This window comes from Coturnix japonica, chromosome 9 (genome assembly GCF_054131305.1).
Source record: "Coturnix japonica strain WE chromosome 9, WE-NBRP24, whole genome shotgun sequence".
Lineage (NCBI taxonomy): Eukaryota > Metazoa > Chordata > Aves > Galliformes > Phasianidae > Coturnix > Coturnix japonica.
Window position 1 is genome coordinate 31,281,002 of NC_140671.1, and position 18,493 is coordinate 31,299,494.

The 18,493-nt window shown below is 45.0% G+C and overlaps 2 protein-coding genes and 2 long non-coding RNA genes across 10 annotated transcripts; 3 read left to right on the top strand and 1 right to left on the bottom strand.

The window, feature by feature from the left end:
* The first annotated feature begins 4,294 nt into the window (after window positions 1–4,294).
* LOC146759907 (uncharacterized) lies at window positions 4,295–6,672 on the top strand. Its single transcript, XR_014931904.1, has 2 exons — window positions 4,295–5,257; window positions 6,619–6,672. It is a non-coding gene; the product is annotated as an uncharacterized LOC146759907 (long non-coding RNA).
* Window positions 5,348–9,773, bottom strand: TNFRSF9 (TNF receptor superfamily member 9). The gene is made up of 7 exons (XM_015882588.3): window positions 9,246–9,773; window positions 9,030–9,137; window positions 8,482–8,619; window positions 7,854–7,920; window positions 7,635–7,771; window positions 7,268–7,402; window positions 5,348–6,672 (listed from the first exon to the last, which is right to left on the bottom strand). Exons 1-7 carry the CDS (start codon window positions 9,685–9,687, stop codon window positions 6,548–6,550), a joined length of 1,152 nt encoding a protein of 383 aa, XP_015738074.2. The 5' UTR covers window positions 9,688–9,773; the 3' UTR covers window positions 5,348–6,547.
* Window positions 9,774–9,947: 174 nt separating this feature from the next.
* On the top strand, window positions 9,948–15,036 carry PARK7 (Parkinsonism associated deglycase). 6 transcript variants are annotated; one of them, XM_085509287.1, is made up of 7 exons: window positions 9,948–10,416; window positions 11,203–11,300; window positions 11,940–12,041; window positions 12,347–12,406; window positions 12,542–12,611; window positions 14,084–14,170; window positions 14,610–15,036. In XM_085509287.1, exons 2-7 carry the CDS (start codon window positions 11,211–11,213, stop codon window positions 14,768–14,770), a joined length of 570 nt encoding a protein of 189 aa, XP_085365413.1. In that variant the 5' UTR covers window positions 9,948–10,416; window positions 11,203–11,210; the 3' UTR covers window positions 14,771–15,036. The 6 variants fall into 6 exon arrangements, with proteins under 6 accessions (XP_085365413.1, XP_015738088.1, XP_085365414.1 ...); XM_015882602.2 differs by having other exon boundaries at window positions 11,209–11,300; XM_085509288.1 differs by having other exon boundaries at window positions 9,948–10,195.
* A 482-nt stretch (window positions 15,037–15,518) lies between these two features.
* LOC146759908 (uncharacterized) lies at window positions 15,519–18,422 on the top strand. 2 transcript variants are annotated; one of them, XR_014931902.1, is made up of 5 exons: window positions 15,519–15,624; window positions 16,721–16,836; window positions 17,622–17,732; window positions 17,958–18,069; window positions 18,221–18,422. It is a non-coding gene; the product is annotated as an uncharacterized LOC146759908 (long non-coding RNA). The 2 variants fall into 2 exon arrangements; XR_014931903.1 differs by lacking the exons at window positions 15,519–15,624; window positions 16,721–16,836 and adding an exon at window positions 16,918–17,016.
* Window positions 18,423–18,493: the final 71 nt, after the last annotated feature.

Here is an 18,493-nt window from a genome sequence, read left to right on the forward strand (position 1 = left end):
TTCAGAGGAGTCAACTTGTGACTGAGCTGCAGTGGATGTGGGGAGCTGCTGCTGGGATGTGCAACTCCTGGTGTTACTGGTGCACCCGCAGTATGAGCAGCTGTGTGGGGTACTTGGTGTGCACAGCAGTGCTTGTATCTTACGAAATTCTCTCCAAGTTGGTTTTTTGGTTGTTTGTTTTTTTTTCTAAGGTCTCAGATGTTCTGACCTGGGTGTTTTCTTGTTCTGTGATGGGATGAAGGGTTTGCAGCAGTGAGTATGTGTGCGTAACTGAATGCCTTTGCAATAAATGAAGACAGGAGGCCTGTAGACCTTTCTGAAGATGGTCTGTTTCTGTGGAATTGGCAAGTGGTGTAAAAACTTAGTCTGGTGCAAGATCACAGCTGCTGAAACATTGCTTCTTTGTTAGTGTAGTTTCCACCACTTTGGGGGGAAAAAAAACCAACCTTTTTTCTTTCTTTTTTTCCTTCCCGGCTGAGCTGGCACACTGTGGTCTGGTTATGTTCTCCAAGTCAGGCTTGACAAACTGGTCCTTAACTCCCTTGTCCTCTCAGTACTATGGAATTAGCACACTAAAGCTTCACACTGTTTGACATGAAGGAAAATAAGTCTGGCATGACTGGAGCTTGGAAATACAGCACATCAGTATCTTGTGGGAATTGAACTCTGGATAACGCAGCCACAAACAGAGGAACAGAGACCAGAGCCTGAAATGAGGTTTGTTCCACAAAAGATGTAATGGAACTGACTATGCAATTATGGATTATTTTTAAAACTGAAGTGATGAGAGCAGGCAGTGTAAGGGACCTGTCTACAGAATGGAACTCTCGGCCTTTCTCCTTATCTGGTCAGCACCCCGTACAAGATGTAGGACATAGCAGTCTTGCTAGGCTCCTTTTTCAGACCAGGTCAAGGGCTGGGCCTGTGTTCTTTTGAGATGTGTGTTTACTTCTGCAGAACTGCTGCAAGTGCATCCCATTAACATACCCAGGTTGGGCTTCCTCGAAGTGTGTTGGGACGTGTTGTAGTCACTGAATTTTTGGAGGCTTTCCAGTAGCACAGTGTAGTTCAGGTTGGTTCTGATCCTAGATAGAGTGCACCAGTAAATTCCTGGTGTAAGAGCTGTGAGGGCAGAGAGCTGTTGGGACTGAACTGGGGTAGGTGAGTACATTTACCTCTTTGGTTTTCTAAACTGAGCTAAATAAACTTTGAGCTGAATAAAGTTGTCCCTTACTGGATGTAAAAGCAGTGATAGTGAAATTGCTGCCCCAGGAGATGGCGCTGAGAAACCTATTGAAAGGCTTGGAGCCCCCAGGGCTGAGTCTGTGACAGTCAGTGGGTGCAGAGTTAACAGTTAGAAGTCTTTGAAGATGGTGCGTTGATCCGTTATCTGAGTGGCAGCAGGGTGGGGGCTGGAACCTGCAGTGGGGACAGAACACGAGCAATTTCCTCGTAGCCATCCTGCTCTTTATTTTTCAGTTCAGGTTTTCTTCACTGCTGTACAGTGATGCTTTTATTAGAAGAGGCTTAGGATCAAACTTGCTGATCAAACTCTTTTTTTCTTTTTTTTTTTCTTTTTTTTTTTTTTTTTTTGTGAAATACCGTAGATTTACTCTCTCCTATAACCGGTGTTAGAGGACAGATTTCAGGCAGCAGAAGGTCAGTGCTTGGCCAAGAGATACTGCCTGATTAAGGAGGTCTCCTAATTGTTGGCATTTCTCTGTCCTACTTAGCGTAGGCAGTAAATGAATGTCTCATACAAACTGCCTTTTTTCCACTTTTCTTTCCAACTGCATAATTCTTTTAATCCTTAATTATTTTTTGTTGTTGTTGTTAATTAAATGGAATCTCTGCAGACTCAGTGATTCACATCTCGGGACAAATATGTATTTAACAAGGGGAAAGTTGGCATAGGTCTTACTGAGCAACTTGAGGTTTAAAGCAGTTCTTTCAAGGTTATTGTGCAAATGAATGCCCGTTCCTTGGCAGCCAGCCGTGTGGGAGCTTCCCATTGCTGTTTGAGAGATGGATTCCAGTGATTCAAATAATTCTGCTACAGGTGTTATGTATGGTAATATAATTCATGCTGCCACAGCACAGCGACCCCTTATCTATTCCTTGATTCTGAGGCGTATTTAATGTGTTGTATGTTCCAGCCTCATCCACGTGAGCAGTGTGGTCGTAGACTGTGCTGTTGGTGAGTGCAGGGAGTTTGAGCTGTAATGACAGGTTACTTCTGTGTCTGAGGGCTTCTGAAGCGCAGTGTCTGCTCAGGTTTCTAAATCCTTAAACTCCCCAGCTGAGGAGGAGATAGAGATCCTCTCTTATTAAAACTGAAATCTGTGTTTTGAGTGACCCATCAAGCGTTACAACTGTACTGATGTAAGGTAATGTATTTATTGAGGTGTGCAGTGACAAAGAGCCGTTATTATGGCTGGCTTTAATAGTGGCAGTGTGAATCATAATAAGTAAATCAGTCTCTGGCTTTCTGATGGAATTCGAGCCTGATGAGACATCTGTGCTGCTGGACTGCAGTGCTGCAGCTCTTCTGGAGTCAATTGTTTTTTCCCCATCGTTACTTTCATGAACCTTTTCGCTCTATTTTCCATTCTTGTTCAAGAAAATATGATACTTCAGATGCTTAATTAAAGTCTGGTGTAGACACTGATGGATAATTCATGTAGGATTCTGTTCTGCTCTTTCAGAGTTGTTTTTAAATGTCTCTGCAATCTCTATACTGAGTAAAAGCAGTACAGCACTTCATTTGTCTGCTTACAGGCCAGTGTAGCGTTCTCTTCCAGATCAAGCAGTTTATAGTGCTAAATAGATACAATCAGAATTTCAGTTCTGTAAATATGAGAAGATATTTAAGAGACACACTGTAGATCAATGCAGCCTCTTTCACCTCTATCCACCTTCTGCAGTAGCTTTGTTCTAAGTCTGCTGAAATGCTTGTGTGCAGGAGAAGAGTGGGTTAATGTGACCTGAGGTTTGGTTTCGGACTGACTTTAAATGGGTGGGCTAAGATTTCATTACAGTTTTGAAAGGGATTGTTTCAGTTTAGATGATGTGAACCAAGAGAAGCTTTAACGGGCTGAAGTTACACTAAATAGTCCTTAAACTGATGTATGTGTTTGTGTGGGGTTTTGCACTTGGTTCATCAAATAATAACATACTTATTTTCATAATGCGAACAGGAGATACTTGCACTGGTTTCAATGGATTTTGAGCTGGTATTCCTTTACACTAAAATAAAATTGTTTTCTGCAGTACTGCAGTTAGATCTGCTGCTTTAACTGGCGGGCATCCTGGAGATAGAAGGTGAATGGAAACATAGTAGGTGATATCATAACTAACTCTTGCCAGACTGAGGTTAGAAGGAATTTCCATTTTATTTGTTGACTGTGTTAGAAGCTCTTATTGACAGTGAGGGCAGTGACAGAATCCAGCAGCCCTGTCCATGCCAGTTCCAGGGATAGAAGGCTGTTCCCGCATCTGTTTGTGATACAGAGCTAACGAAACAAAAACATCCACACAAATATCCCAAGGGACAGAGCACTGCTGTGACAGGCTCTACAGAAGGCGCTGTACCAGGGATGCTTCTGAGAGAGAAGATAAGAGGTAATGCTCAGTGGCAGAATAAGACTTTGTGTATTTGAGTTAAAATTGTCTCTGCTTCTTACGACCTGCTTAAACTGCAAGTGGTGGGCTACAAGTTAATTGTTTAATAATCATTTCTATGTGTTACATCTCAGGGTGCACCATTTCTTATGGAGAATGCTACACAGTTAGTCAAGGCTGACTACAGGCTAGCTTTATTTTTAGGAAGGTAGTGAAGGACTTTATTTGGGGAATGCAGTGTCCAAGAGAGCATCCTGTGTCTTTATGATTCAAATAGCATCGATTCTGTTTGGAATCTTGAGCATGACACCATGGCAGACATAAAGAGATTTCCTGAGAGATTTTATGCTATGTCTGTACTCACTAAACAGTAGGTGTTGTTTACCTGTCTGTGGAATAGAGGGGGTGAGGGACAGCAAACCTTTTGCTTTCCTTAGCCACGCAACTCTTGCAGGGAATTATGGAGTCAAGATATCTGACAACCAGGGTGTAAGGTAGTGATGCCAGACACTGTGCCAGGAAATGGCACTGGTTCTGCAAGCAATAAAAAAGCAGCAGGATTCCCTACTTAAACTTATCTTTCAAGTGGACCTGTCTCCTTTTTCCATACCTTTAGAATTCTGGTCTGACATCACCAGGGCCTCCACACACAGTCTGGCCAGAAGAACGCCTCCAGACTTCCAAGAAAAACAAATGGAAATGTGAAATGCTTACATCTGGCATGGCACATTACCCCATTTACAGCCAAATGGGGCTGCTCAAGAATCGTCATGGAATCCCCAGCTCCTTTTTTCCTCACTACACAATAAATTAAGACTGTTGAGAAAAGAAATAGTCACAGAAAGCAGACAACAAAACAGACAACTCAAGTCACAGCGCAGAGCGTTAGGACTGACTGCATTTCTTCCCACAAGAACTGATAAGTTTATTCAGATATTATCTAGAAAAAGCTACACGTGCAGCTAAAATGCACGTGAGCTGTCAAATAGAGAGGTACAAACTAGAGCTTTTTAGAGTAGTAAGAGGTGCTGTAACTCTGCAAAGATGATCTCAAAGAGCCAGGTTTGGAGTGGTAATGTTTAGCCAAGTCAGGAGACTTACAAGTTATAGGATGTGAATAAATGGGAATTAAGTTTCAGATTAAGGCTGCTGGGTAAGCAATGACTGTCTTGTTTATGTTGATATTTGGCTCTGGAACCATTTTGTATAGCAGGAGAACAAACACATGAATTTTTCTAATTTATTCCTGCAGTGTTTCCAGAGGCAGAAGTGACTCCTTGATGTTACTTCAGATACAGATTTGTAGTATTGGTCAAGAAAGGTGGACTCCTCTAATCAGAATCAACTGTCATGTCCAGCCCAAGGCACTTCTCACTAGTCATTCTTAATTACTGAACAGATAATTATATTCAGTGAGACCTTTAATAGTAGAAAACTGCTTTTAGAGGATGTAATGAAATTTGACATGCAAAATGCAGTAGCAAAATACAAAAGTCTAACTGCTATCTTTCTTTCCTAGGAGAAAACATAAGGTATGTTGAGTTTACAACGTGTGTACGTTGTATAAAGGATGAGAACTAAACTAATCACAAGCAGAACTATTTTATCCAAGATTACTCTTGATTTAAAAATATTGGTGAGTTTTTATTCCTTCCCTTCTCTTTAAGTTTGTAAATTTGACTTTATTCATAAGAAAAAAGAGACTCAAGGAAAGGAGACCTGAACACTAGGGATTCCAAACAGGTTGTTTATTTACATACACTTAACTTTGGGATTCAGGCTTCTGTACTTATTGTCTAATATACATAACAAGTTATAAAGCAGCAAGTTTATTAAAATTACTACGTAAAAAACTCTAATTTTTGTGCTGAATAGAAACATAGGCTTCAGACAATGGTATTCTTTCTTTCAAAGCTAAAATTACATAAAGGAGAAATCACCCTTTACCTGACATCTTGATAGGTTTTAATTCTATTTTTTGAATAACATTTACTGAAGAAATAAAATATTTGGGTCTGAGAAAGGTTAAAAATGCTGTCAGCACCAGCATTTTCTTTGGTCTGAAAGAGAAAAGTAACAGCACTTGATCAAAAAGGCAGATACACTGTCTGATGTTAAAATCTTTCCAACCTCAGAGGTACAGAAATAGTACCAGAAATGTATCACGTTCTACAAATACCACATCTACAACACACATTTACATCACTGAAATGATGAAAGCTGAATGATGTAGGACTGAGGTGTTACAGTCTAAGTGCACAGTAACATCCCTTCCTAAGAGCACGTCAACCACAGCTTTTCTCAGTGTTTCCACTGCTTCTATTAAGGCAATCTCTGTAATACAGCAGCAGATACAATCTGTTATTTTTAAAGAAAAAAACTAAACTTTGCAGCTCTAGCTTTTTTTTTTTTTTTTCATATTTTCCTCTGTCTGACATAAGAAGCTGTGTCTGGTGGTCAGGCCAGATACGTTTCCACGGCTGCTGGCAACTGAAAGTCTGAAATGAGATGAGATCTGTATTTGCAGCAGCAGCCCACCACTGCTGGGTTTGAGCTGTGCTTTGAGAGGAGCTGCAGACACAGGACAGCTGCTAACAGTAATGCAGAGACCATGAGTGGCACACGTGGCTCTCCTACATGCTACAGGTCTCCATTTTAAGGACAAATGCTTTCAGGCTGCACGTAAGTTATGGCTTAAGCACTATTTATAAGAGGAGACAGAATGCCATATTGCCCCTTGTATTGTTTGTTTTAAGCACAGCAGTACTGCTACTGCTGAGAAATGATTCCCAGGCCTAGAGAACAGTCAAACTAGGAAAGGTGTGTTTTTCCTTAGAGGATGGACCACTTAGCGCTCTGAAATTCACTAACTATAATGTTGTGTTATAATACGAAACTAATATGGTTGACCTGGACCGTTCCACTCTTAATTCTCCAAAAGATTTCTGAATTCTGTGGATTTGCCACAATCCCGATCCTCGCCTTGTTCTTCCTCAGGGAAGCGGCAGCTGCAGGTCTCCTCCTGGACTGACTGTTCAGGCGTAGTCTGTGCTGAAGAGACAGAACAAATGTTCACTTCCTGTTGCTTTTATTCAGCCACCTTATTTCACCCCTCCTCAGTCAGAACTGGAGGAAGGCAGCAAGAAAAACATCTTCCAGTTGATCCAGTCATCTGCTTTGGAGTTATTCCTCTACAGCTCTGGTAACCCTTTTAGCATCATGTGTTTGTATTAAAACATTATCCAAGACAAGGCATGCTTATCAAAAGTATGTGAAAAATTACCCAAAGGCAATTAATACTCAAACCCGTGGAGCAGCTTTTGCCTCCTTTATCGTTTCATTTGTTCACTTAAGATGTACTTATTGAATCTTTTGTCTTTACTAACCAACGTCAGCTGCAAAGAACTGGGAAGAAAGTCTTACTTTGGAACTCAGGAAACACAGTACGTTTTCTTCTGGTAGCTTAACTTATGATTACAGCCATTATCCGTGGTAATACAAACTAATATTCTTCAAATAATAGGAAAACTTGGGTAATAGGAAAACTTAGGTAATACGGTACTGCAGAGATCACTGTAAACACAAAAGTATCTGCAGGCAGAGCCATACTGGAGCTGACAAAACAAAGTGGAATTATCTGCCTTACTTTTCTTGAAGACAGCGTGTAGTTTCTTTTTCTGCCAGACACTGAGACATACACACACAGGCAGCAGAAATGCTACGCACAACAGCCCTGCTACGGCGAGGGAAATTCTGATGATGTCCAGCTGGAGATCCTTCCCTACAAAGCAAACAACGTTCTTCAATAAGCGCCGCAGAACAAAATTCTACCGCAAATAAATTAGCAGCTTTCTTGACCACATCTCAATGGGTCTGCTGCTAGATTGGCCTGCAGTACTGAGAATGGGGATGAGAAAGGACTCTTCTCCAAGTGGTAAGTGAATGAACAACAGCATGTTTCAAAGTTAGTCCTGATTCTTAAGCTCTAAAAGTAACATTGTACAATGACTCACCTGGCACAGCCATAGGAAATGGAATTGCAGGAGAAGTCCTGGGTACAGTGGTGGGTAAGGTGGGATTAATTGAACTGTGTTTGCAAAGCACATCTTTAGTTGCAGTACCAGGCTCCAGAACTTGGTTTTCAGAACACCTGAAAGACATTTAAAGAGAGAAAAAGAAAAGTAATGGAAAAGAAATCCAGTCAAGTTGTGGCATCCAGTTTCGTTACTTACACTGTCCAGTTTTTACAAGAGCCATCAGGCTGATCGTTAAAAGTTCCATAGCGGCAAGCCTGGCAACCTGCAACAGACAAGGAGAATATTTAAAAGTACACATGAAATGTTATTTGTGTTTGTATGGTATTATCTACATTCATAGAGTTGTGATAAGTTCTGAGTTCACACTCGTAGAATTACAGTACGGTTGAGTTGAGAGGTTCCTTACAGCCCCTCCATCCCCAGCTGTGGGCTGCTGCCCCTCACCAGCTCAGGCTGCCCTGGGCCCCGTCCCACCTCCTTGGGCACCTGCAGGGATGGGGCACCCACAGTTCCTAGTATCTAACCTAAATCTCCTCTCTTTTAGTTTAAAGTGGTTCCCCCAGTCCTGTTGGACTACATGAAAGGTTGGTCTCCCTCCTGTTCATAAGCTCCCATCAAGTACTGGAGTACAAGGCACGTGTTTCCTTCTGCCCATCCCTGTGAACTACATCAGCTTTGTACCAGCACGATACTCAGGTACAGTTTTATACACGGTGCTGACAAAAGAGCTGTTCTGTCACGCAGAGGGAACCATCTGAAGCAGTTTCAGGAGATCCCTGCTCAGTTCTTTATGTGCCGCACAAGAGGTGAAGGCAGATCGTACCACTCCCAGTTCTCTCCTTGCCCGGCCCGCAGCTTCTGTCACAGCGGGAGCAGCCGCTGTCACTGCAGCGATATCCCTCCTTGCACGTGCACACAGCATCACTTACTGGTGAACACGCCTTTAAGTACGTGAATCTTCCTGGAAGGAGGAAATAAATGTGATGTGAGATGCCTCGAGCAGCAAAACCCGGAGCAGCAAATGTCCAGGTCCTTTGCTCTTAACAGAAATTAAACCGGTCGGTTCAGCAAGGAGTCCTAGAATTGTTGGAGGTAGAAGGGGCCCTTCAAGGCCACCTGGTCCAACCCCTGCAATGAACAGACACACACAGCGCCGTGTGTCTGCAGGGATGGAGCAGCACCAGCTGCACCCAGCCTGTGCTTCACCACATCTGAAAGAACTTCCACCTTACATCCAATCTCTGTTAGTTGGATCCATTCCCCCTTGTCCTGTCACAGCAGACCCTGCTAAAGGCCCTTCACACACACACACGCTGCTCTCCCCCCATCCGCAGCTCTCAGCCCCCGATGGAGCCGTTCCCGTCCCGGTACCTTCGCACTTTCGGCACAGGTCGCAGCTGCGGGATCCTGCCAGGCTGAACGTGTCGGCGGGGCAGTGCTGGCACAGCGGGGCACGGCCACAGCCGGACACGAAGGTACCTGCGGGCAGAGGGACGTGAGTATAGAGGGTCGGTGTCTATGGAGGGGTGTTGTCCATAGAGGGTCGGTGTCCATAAGGGTCCCGTCCCGTCCCGCCCCGTGTCTCACCCGCGGGGCAGTTGCCGTTACAGGGCGCTGCGTTGTTCCCGGTGCTGGTCGCCAGGAGCAGCGCCGCGCTCAGCAGCGGAGCGGCCGCTCCCATGGGGTCGGTGCGCGGCGCGGAGCCACCGAGTGAACGAGCGGCGGCGGGTGGCGGCACCAAGAGCCGCCCACAAACAGCGGCACCGGCTGCGTCAGCCCCGGGGGCGGCGGGGAAACCCCGCGGGGAATTACGGGCTGCGGGGCGACCCCCGGAGTGAGCGGCCGGGCAGCACCGGGACGGGACGGGACGGGACGGCGGGCACCGAGCAAAGCTCCGCAACGGGGAACGGACGGGAATCACCGCGGGGGGAGCGCGGCCGGCACGTGCCGCTACCGGCTGCGGGCGGACAGCGATGGCGGAGGGGAAACATGGGGGGAAACATGGAGGGGACACATAATGGGGATACATAGGGGGGGCGCATAGGGGGGGGGCACACGGCGGCCCCGCCCGGTGTTTGCACACGGCCCACGTTCCGCAGCCCCGTTTCCCGCTCGTTCCCGCGCCACAACGCGCGGTGCCGCCACGGGCGCGAGGCGGCGCTGCGGCCACGTGACCCCCCCCGAGCAACCCGCGCGCTCAGCGGAGACGAGGCCCCGCCCCCTGCGGCTCCCGCAGCCAATCGGGGAGTGCGGGCGCGCGCTGCGCACGGCACCTCACAGCGCGGGGTCAAACGGGGCGGGATCAGCGGGGCGTGAGGTGAGATGGGGGTGTGGGGGGTTGTATAGGGCTGTATGTGGGGCTGTATGTGGGTGTATGTGGGTGTATGTGGGTGTATGTGGGTGTATGTGGGTGTGTGGGGCTCTGTAGGGGTTTTGTAGGGGTTGTGTGGGGTTGCGCGACGCCGCCGGGAGAGCCCCGATCCCGGGAGATGCGGGGGCCCTGGGGGCCGCTGGTTCGGCTCCGCTGGGAAGGCCCGGTTCCTCATTGCCCGGCCCGTCGCTGCCCGGTCCCGGTTTCCCGCCGTGTTGCCGCGCTGTGTCCGGTTCGGTTCGTTCCGGTTCGGTCCGGTTCTCCCTGTGACCCGCCGTGTAACGGCTGCGGTTTGGCCGGGGCCGTGAATCCCGGCCCGTGTCCTAAAATAATCCTGGCGATGTGACGTTCCATCGGGCCGTACCAGCCCTGAGGGAGCGCGGCGGGGTGAGCGGTGGGACCAGCGGGAAACTGCGCCGCGGGGGTTGAGATCCATGAGGGTACGGGGGACACCGGGGCAGAGTGAACGTGCACCGTGTGTCAGCGCAGCTCACCTCAATGGGGATTTAGATGCGATGCTGTTACTTCACCTTTAATGGAAACGTGCTCGTTCACCTCAGTGTGAATTTAGTAGCTAAAAAAAAAATCCTTAAGCCGGGTTTGCTGTTTGTTCCATTTTCTAAGCCCTGTGGTCGCTCCCCCATCACACTGTGCACACGTTTGTGACACTCATGAGACACCCAGCAAGTCTCTGGCTGGGTTTGTAGCGGCACCACTCGAGTCATTATTAAGTCACAGGAAACTCAGCAAAGTGCTGCGCGGAAACTAAATACCAGCTGTGAGGTCAGAGTCACAAAGTGCTTCTGATAAATGACCCGGGTGGGAGCTGGCAGCCCAGGTTGGAGTGGGGGCAAAGTGCAGCCGGCCCGGCCGCCCACCACCAGCCTCTTGTGGCAACTGGAGTCGGGTCAAGTTGTGACGAGGCCGAGTTGTTCCACGTCCTGGTGCTGATGCGCTGTGCTGCCCACTGCACCAAGGGGTGAATTGTGCTGCAGCGTGTGCTTTGTGTTAAGTAGGATTGAATGTCAGTTCAGCTGGTGGGATCCATTTTGAGATGGTTTAAGTGAAAGACAATGCAGAAGTGCAAATTACTTTTAAACTTTCCTGTTTGGAAGACTTTACTCGAGGGGATCTGCCTTCTAACATCACTCTGCTCACAGATTTCTCTGCCAGTTGCAGACATGGCCTCGAAAAGAGCATTGGTGATTCTGGCAAAAGGGGCAGAGGAAATGGAAACCGTCATCCCCACGGATGTCATGAGACGAGCTGGGGTGAGTACGTGGACGATGAAAAGTCTTTTATTTCTTTCCATGATTACTTGGTAAATCAAAATCTGTGCCTCAAATTCAAGTTCAGAGTGTGCTCTGATGCAAGATGTGGATGTTCTGAGCCTTCTTACTGCTTAGCCAATAGTTGTGTTAAGCACCAAATAAGGATGAATAACATTTGTCCTTAGGAAGTGTTTAAGATGTGAGCCTAAAGCAAACGAGCAGATGTTTCAGGTAAGTCGTACCCTACCAAACATGTCTGCTGCTGTGCAGAGCAGCACAGAGGTTCATTTGTTTTGTAGGGCTCTGAGCTGTGTTCTCTTCAAGCTTCTGATGTTACACAGCTCTCCTTCAGCTTTTAAAATTCTGACATTAACTTGAACTCTGCCTGGTGGGATTCCTCATGTTTGTTACGTTTGCATCAGTACTTGTACACAGTATTATTGTCTGATTAGGTATGAAAATAAAATGTTAATAAATACAATAAGAGAACACTGAGAGAAACGACTGAAATAAAAATTACCTTTCCCCAATGCTCTCGTGATTTTGTTAAAGTCCTCTTTGTTGGGTGCTGTCAGAAGTACAAACCTTTCAAATGTCTCTAATTCATGAATTGTAATGAGAGATGTGTTCTTCTGTTAGATCAAGGTGACTGTTGCAGGCCTAACTGGGAAGGAACCGGTGCAGTGTAGTCGAGATGTCTTCATTTGTCCTGATGCCAGCTTAGAGGATGCCAGAAAAGAGGTTGGTCATCACCTTGAACTGATACAATGGTCAGTATGGCCTTTCCTGTGACTTTCAAAACTGAATTAAGGCCTTTAGAAATGTGTTGCATGTTATGTTCACTGTGCCATAGTGACTCACAGAGCTGCACATTGGCCCCTTTGGTCTTGTCCTATTTTACAGCAGGCCAAGATCAGATTTGGTGAAAGAAAAGGCTCCTCAGTGAAGGATCCCTTTGCTTCTCAATTCACTTAGCTATGCTGTCCCTAGAACAATGTGACAGATAGGTCACCCTCTGTTCATCAAAGCTTTATCTGTCTGTTTAGGGACCTTACGATGTCGTTGTCCTGCCTGGAGGTAACCTTGGAGCTCAGAACTTGTCAGAGGTAAAGTCCTGGGATCAAGCTGTCAAGCTGTTTTTCTTTGTAAATCTTGTTCATGAATTTGCAGTGAAAATGCTTCAATTGTGCTTCAACCCAAATAATCAACTCAAAGCAACGGCTTCTTTTTATCTTTTACAGTCTGCTGCTGTTAAAGACATTTTGAAGGATCAGGAAAGCAGGAAAGGCCTGATTGCTGCCATATGTGCAGGTGGGTTAGTAACAAGTTTTCCTTTGATAAATACTTGGGTGTTTGAAAGGACAGGCAGGCAGGTATCCTGCCTTAGAAATTTGTATTCTTGTAGCTTAGTTACAGAAATTTGCTCTACAAACCCATCAGCATTTGGATTTTCCAGTCATTTGGGTTAGTGTCTTAAAAAGTGACAACTAATTTGCTGGGTGTAGTGGAAATGCTGCCATGGCCTGAAGCAGTGATGGAGCACCTGGTGGAAAGGCAGGGGAGCTCAGGTGCGGGCAATGTACTGGGTGATTGGATTGGGTGGAGTCAGGATCCAGCCCTCATTTAAGGGTTGCCAGTGGAGGTGGGGGTATCTCTCTGGAGTTCCCTGTGTACCTGAGGTCTTCTTGGTTTCTGTGAGTACAGTTAACACCTCTGAGTAAATCCTCACTTGCTGCTACTCTGCTGTCATTGCTGACCTTTCTGTTGTGTTACAGCATTACATTTGGTTTTTAGTTTAGGGTTTTTTGGGGTTTTTTTGGTTTTTTTTTTTTAGTATCTGATTATTTTCTATGTGAGGACGCTGTGCTGGCTGAACATCGTTACTATAAATTTGTCTCATGACTCCTCTTCTGCCCTTTAGATTCAGCAGGGTGGCTGAAAATATAGTATTACAGGCTCACCTTCAAAGGAGTGGTACTAAAATATGGAGTTACTCTACAGTGAGGGTTGTCTGCTTACATGTTCTGCACAGCTAGATATCTAGTTCAGTTCTTTATGTGGTTTGTATTTAAAGAAAAAACAAGATGAATAAATGCCGATATTCCCAGCTGAACAAAGAGAGTGGTCTATGTAGGGGAGAATGAGGAGAGTGATGATAACTCTGTAGGAGATGCTCTAACGGTGTGTGTTTGCAGCATGTGTTTGTGTTTTGTCTGGTGTGTGGCTGCTTTTTATTTTGTTTTCATTCTTCTGTTGAGCAATACACATGAATTTGTGAACAGTCCTAAGTGTGGCTCTGGTGGTCTTTTCCTTCTTTACCCGTATGTTGCAGAACAATTCATTTATTTTATGTGTAGTGCTTTTCAGAACTTTTCCAGCTGAACACGAGGGAAGTTATTTCCTTGTTGCTTCATTTTCTGAAATGAATCAGATACGCAGAAATGACACTTGAATCAGCCAAATCCTGCATTCAGTTTCTTCTGGAATTCCCATAAGGATTTTTTTCTTGGGTGATCTAAGACAACTTTACACAAGTTTCTTCCTCAATTCAGGCAAGGGAGGAAGTGATGGAAAGAGAAAGAGAATGTAAAAACTGGAAGGTTAGCTGTTAACCCATAGCTGTCCAAAATGCTGCTTGGTGCACAATTCCAACACATAAAGGCCTTTTCAAATGAAGTTTTATCAGATAATCCTTACCAAGGCTGTGAGATTTGAGCCCCTGGATGCGTGTTCTTATGTCTGTAGCAGATAAGTTTCTCACTAATGTGTGTGTGTCCTTACAGGCCCTACTGCCCTCCTGGCACATGGGATAGGATTTGGAAGCAAAGTCACAACACATCCTTTGGCCAAAGATAAAATGATGAATGGAGGTATGTAATTAATGTTATAGCTTTATTTCTAAACTCAGAAAGTATTTTGTCCTAACTCTTCATTTAAAGAAAAGTAAATAACGTTTGCATCTCATTCTGTATCTCAGAGTTTCCTTAGTGCTTTCATATGCATAATCAAAATTCAACAGCTTGCAGATAGGTGCACTTATATGCCATGTGAACAAGCTGGCAGAACTCCCTGCAGGGCCTTTTCCTCTCTGAGGACTGTAGGCAGCGATGAGTTGCTTGGTGCTGCAGGGACAGGGATACAGAGCCCAGAGTGAGCTTGGCTCATGTGAGTCATTGAGGTGTGTACTCAAGAATGCGATGCTGTTGGTGGAGCTTGCTGCCCCTCAGTTGCCGTAGCCTGTGAGCAGGCAGGTCTGTGCTCTGTCACTGGAATGGAGACTGACCCTCTTATTGTTGTGTCACCCCTAAGCTCACTACTCCTACTCCGAGAGCCGTGTGGAGAAAGATGGGAACATCCTCACCAGCCGTGGCCCTGGTACCAGCTTTGAGTTTGGGTTGGCCATTGTTGAAGTACTGATGGGGAAGGAGGTGGCTGAACAAGTGAAGGCACCCTTAATATTGAAGGACTGAAATGCTGTTGTGGGACATGGAGTAGAACAATTTCAGGTGGTGAGTCTTGTCCTTTGTAGAATAACTGAGATGCACAATGTAGTTGTGGATGAAATTAACAGCTGTGCTCACCTAAATTAGGACATCTCACCAGTCTTTATTCCTGGAAGAAAACTCTGTTAGCAAAGACCTTCACTATCATTAGCAACTAAATAATCTTAGATCCTGGCATTTCAAAATCGTGTGGACAAATGTTTGCTGATTAAATAAAAATGAAACAACCTTGATTGTTTGTTGCTTCTTTGTGCGTTTTCTCCCCAGTCCCGAGCAGGGGCTGCAGCGAGTAACTTGCTTATCACTAGTGTCTGGCTCACACTTCTCTGTGTAGTGTGATAATCCGACTCAGTGTGGCACAGACTGGTGTGCCCTTCTCTGGAACTGGGAATTTCCCTGGTCTTAAGGCATTAAGGCTGTTTGCTGTGTAGGTTTGGTTGTGCCTTTTGTTTCCTGGAAGGACGCTCAGTAGTGCTGGTTTTTCTCTTCAGCTTGTTGTGAGATTAAGAAACTACATCGATCATTTCTTTTTTGTTTTTAGGGGGTTCAGACCTGATGGTTTAAGCGTAATGTTTTGTGCGTTGATGGCTTCAAAGTGTTTTGTCCTGGTGGCTCTTTGTGTATCTGAATTCAGGGTGGGATTGTTTGGCATCTTTCTTTTTTCCTCTGATGTTTTTCCTCTGTGCAATATATTTGCACTCTTTTTCCTTTGCAGCTTTAAGGTGCTGACATTCTGTGGGTGACAGCCATAATGCTGAGAGATCTTCACAAAGAAGCTGCAGGTTTTCAGCAGGGAAGCATCTCTTCTTCTGAATCACTTTGTAAGAAAATGAATAGCAGTAATGATTACATGCCACTTAAAATATGGAATATCTAACACCTTTCTCAAAATTAACCACAACTAGGATCAAGGTGCATGCCAATATATAAATAATAGAGCAGCAGTCTATGAGCAATCACAGGTGTGGCTTCCATATATGATTCAGAAGAAGTAATGAGCTGTGTGGATGAAAATAGGCAGTTATTATGCAAAGCCTGAATTACAATGCAGGATGGGTGGTGGTAACACCTCGCTTAGTTTATACAAATGCTAATCACAAGCTCAGCAGCCAGAAATCTCTGCAATGGTATTTAGCAAATATTAATAAGTATAATTAAAATACATGTGCTAGATTTAGTGCCAAAGAACTATGAGAAACAGAAAATTTACCATACAGTTTATATGAGTGTAAGCTATTGGGGGAAACAAGCCATGGAGCAAACAATATTGAGCTGGGCTAAAGGTGAGGGGGTGCGAGCGGGGGCTTTGTTCTGCAGGAATGCCCAGCACACAGCAAATCAGTGGAATGCCTGACTGCAAAGACCCCATGGACAGAATGCTGCATCCTGGTGCTGATCACTGGTGTCATTTCAGGGAGGAAACTTGAGCGTGTTTCTTTTAGAAGTGTTTGTAGGGCTCTCAGTCTGTAGTTGATTTTGTTGAGTGGGAATTGCACCATGTCCAGTCATTGTCTTAATCCTGAATTTCAGATATCAGTCTTGGACACATTTTAAATGACCTCCTACAAAAGCTGTGCTATACTCCCTGGCATTAGCTGCTTAAGAGCAAGTTATCCTGGTGGAAAAAATTGGTTAATGGCATTTTTTAAAGTCACTGGGTCCTAACACAACCTCTTCTATTCAGGAAAAGGTATATTGAGGCAAACAGCTTATCCTTTAGTTACCAGCTAGATGCAGCTCCTGGCTGATTTTCTAGCCCAATTAACCCTTTCACAAAATATATGTGGTGGATGTTTGCTTCCAGTGATTGTTGAGGGAGCTTTTTCTTGTGGTATTAACAGTTCTGAGCCTGGGGTAAGAGGTGTGTCCCCCCACGTCCCTTGTTGCTGACCTTGCTGCCAGTCTCTTCTCACTAAGGTCTGTTTGATGATCATGGATTCACTGTGGGACTTTGATGAACGTGCTTCTGTAGCCACAGCAATGCTGCTGCAGGAAAAAGGCCTCCAGGTGGCGTGCAGCCCACTTTCAGCTCAGTGAGTTGTGGAAGCATTGTGTTTCTGTAAATACACTTCTTTCTTTCCTGTTTTTACACAAGTACCTCGACTCTTCAGACTCACGTATCGAGTCGTAGCTGCTTTGAAAGGTGATTATTTCTGTGAAATCTCTCTGGGAAGGATCTTCCTCTTAAGAGGCATCTGTCAGGCCCTGCCCAGGTGAGCCCAAGCTCTAAATACTCAAACGCGATCAGAACGTTGCAAAACCACGTTGTGTCCTGACAGGTCTTATCTTGTGTGAGGGGATGAACACAGAAGTGCCTTCTGGCCAGAACTTGCAAAGTTACCCCCGCAGCTCTGGAGCCCAACGGCTCACTTGGAAAACAGAATATTCCTTTTGGATGGTGCAAATTTTGTTCCCCAAAGTACAGGAATTTGTGTTGTCTGGGAATGCACAAGCAAGGTGACCCTCAGAGAAAACCACTGAGTGCTGGAACAAACCTAATTACTTTGGATTTTTAAGGGGAATGTGACCAAGTTACTTAAGTCATGTAAGACCGTTGCCTGTAAATCTACTCATACTGAAGGGGACACTGGAGCTCTGTGATTTGGCTAAAGGACTTGTTCTAGTTCTACTCACTGTTTTCAGCTCAAGTTCAGTCTGGTTTACCTCAGCTGTAGAAACGTAACTTCAAAATTTAACTAAATAAGACTTAAGACACTGCTGTTACTCATCTGGAAAGATGGCACCACTACAGAGGAATTTAAATACCAGCACTTGCAGGAAAGTACACAGGTCTTTTCTTTTTTCCCCCTTTTTCTAGTGGTATCTGGATGGGGATGCTTTTTCCTGTGCAAGAGTGGCTTAGCTACTAACTAGAGAGTAAATGCTATTAAGGGCAGAACTGTGATGGAGACCATTCAAGAGCCTCAAGGTAAGGGGGAATAAGCTCACAGCTCATCATGTCCAGCTCTTGGCTCGGCACAGTACCACCCAAAATTCAAACCCTGTGTCTCAGTGGGGCTATGACCGCTGCCTGGGGAACCCATTTCATGTCCACCACCCTCTGGTGAAAAACCATTTCCTCACCTACTTTCATCAGGTATAATTCCAAGGATGGTAATAACCTGCTTGTTTTCTGAAATAACCTCATTCACAGAAAGTACAGACTCTGGCCTGCCACTTCAAGGCAAGTATTTACCCCAGTGCACACCTGAGAGACCAGAAATGCATGATGCTTCAGTATCTGAGCTGTGGATAAGGATACTATGGTTAGTATTATGAATAATAACCGTAAGAATATTAGCAACTGCTTTTTCCTTTTAAGCAGTGGATGACAAAATTATGACTTTTTTTCATCCTTAGAACAATTAACTCCTATTTAGTCACCCTTTAATGTACAACTTAGTTCTTTTTCAACAGGTGAGAAACTGAAGTCAGAAAATCTACGTCCCTCTTTTCTGTAAGACAGCAGCTAATGTGCTATGAGTGACTTTGGAAATAACAAAGGTTTTTAATCGTGCTAGGCTATGTAATGCTTTATTGCCAGGAAAAGATTATACACAGTAAGCTGTTAATGAGGAGGAATCAGAATTAATTTGTGCAATGTGAATTATTGAATGCTTTGACAGAAGTGCTGAGTGGAAGCTGGATTCAACATCTATCGCACGTTAAGCATTTTCCATTTTGATTTTC

Excerpts from the sequence above, each read along its gene's own strand:
- PARK7 (XM_085509287.1), top strand. The coding sequence starts at position 11,211 with ATGGCCTCGAAAAGAGCATTGGTGATTCTGGCAAAAGGGGCAGAGGAA. Across the intron at positions 12,407-12,541 it reads GAGCTCAGAACTTGTCAGAG|TCTGCTGCTGTTAAAGACAT; the intron begins GTAAAGTCCTGG and ends TATCTTTTACAG. Across the intron at positions 14,171-14,609 it reads AGATAAAATGATGAATGGAG|CTCACTACTCCTACTCCGAG; the intron begins GTATGTAATTAA and ends GTCACCCCTAAG.
- TNFRSF9 (XM_015882588.3), bottom strand. The coding sequence starts at position 9,687 with ATGTATCCCCATTATGTGTCCCCTCCATGTTTCCCCCCATGTTTCCCC. Across the intron at positions 7,772-7,853 it reads TCTTGTAAAAACTGGACAGT|GTGTTCTGAAAACCAAGTTC; the intron begins GTAAGTAACGAA and ends AATGTCTTTCAG. Across the intron at positions 7,403-7,634 it reads ATTTCCTATGGCTGTGCCAG|GGAAGGATCTCCAGCTGGAC; the intron begins GTGAGTCATTGT and ends TTTGCTTTGTAG.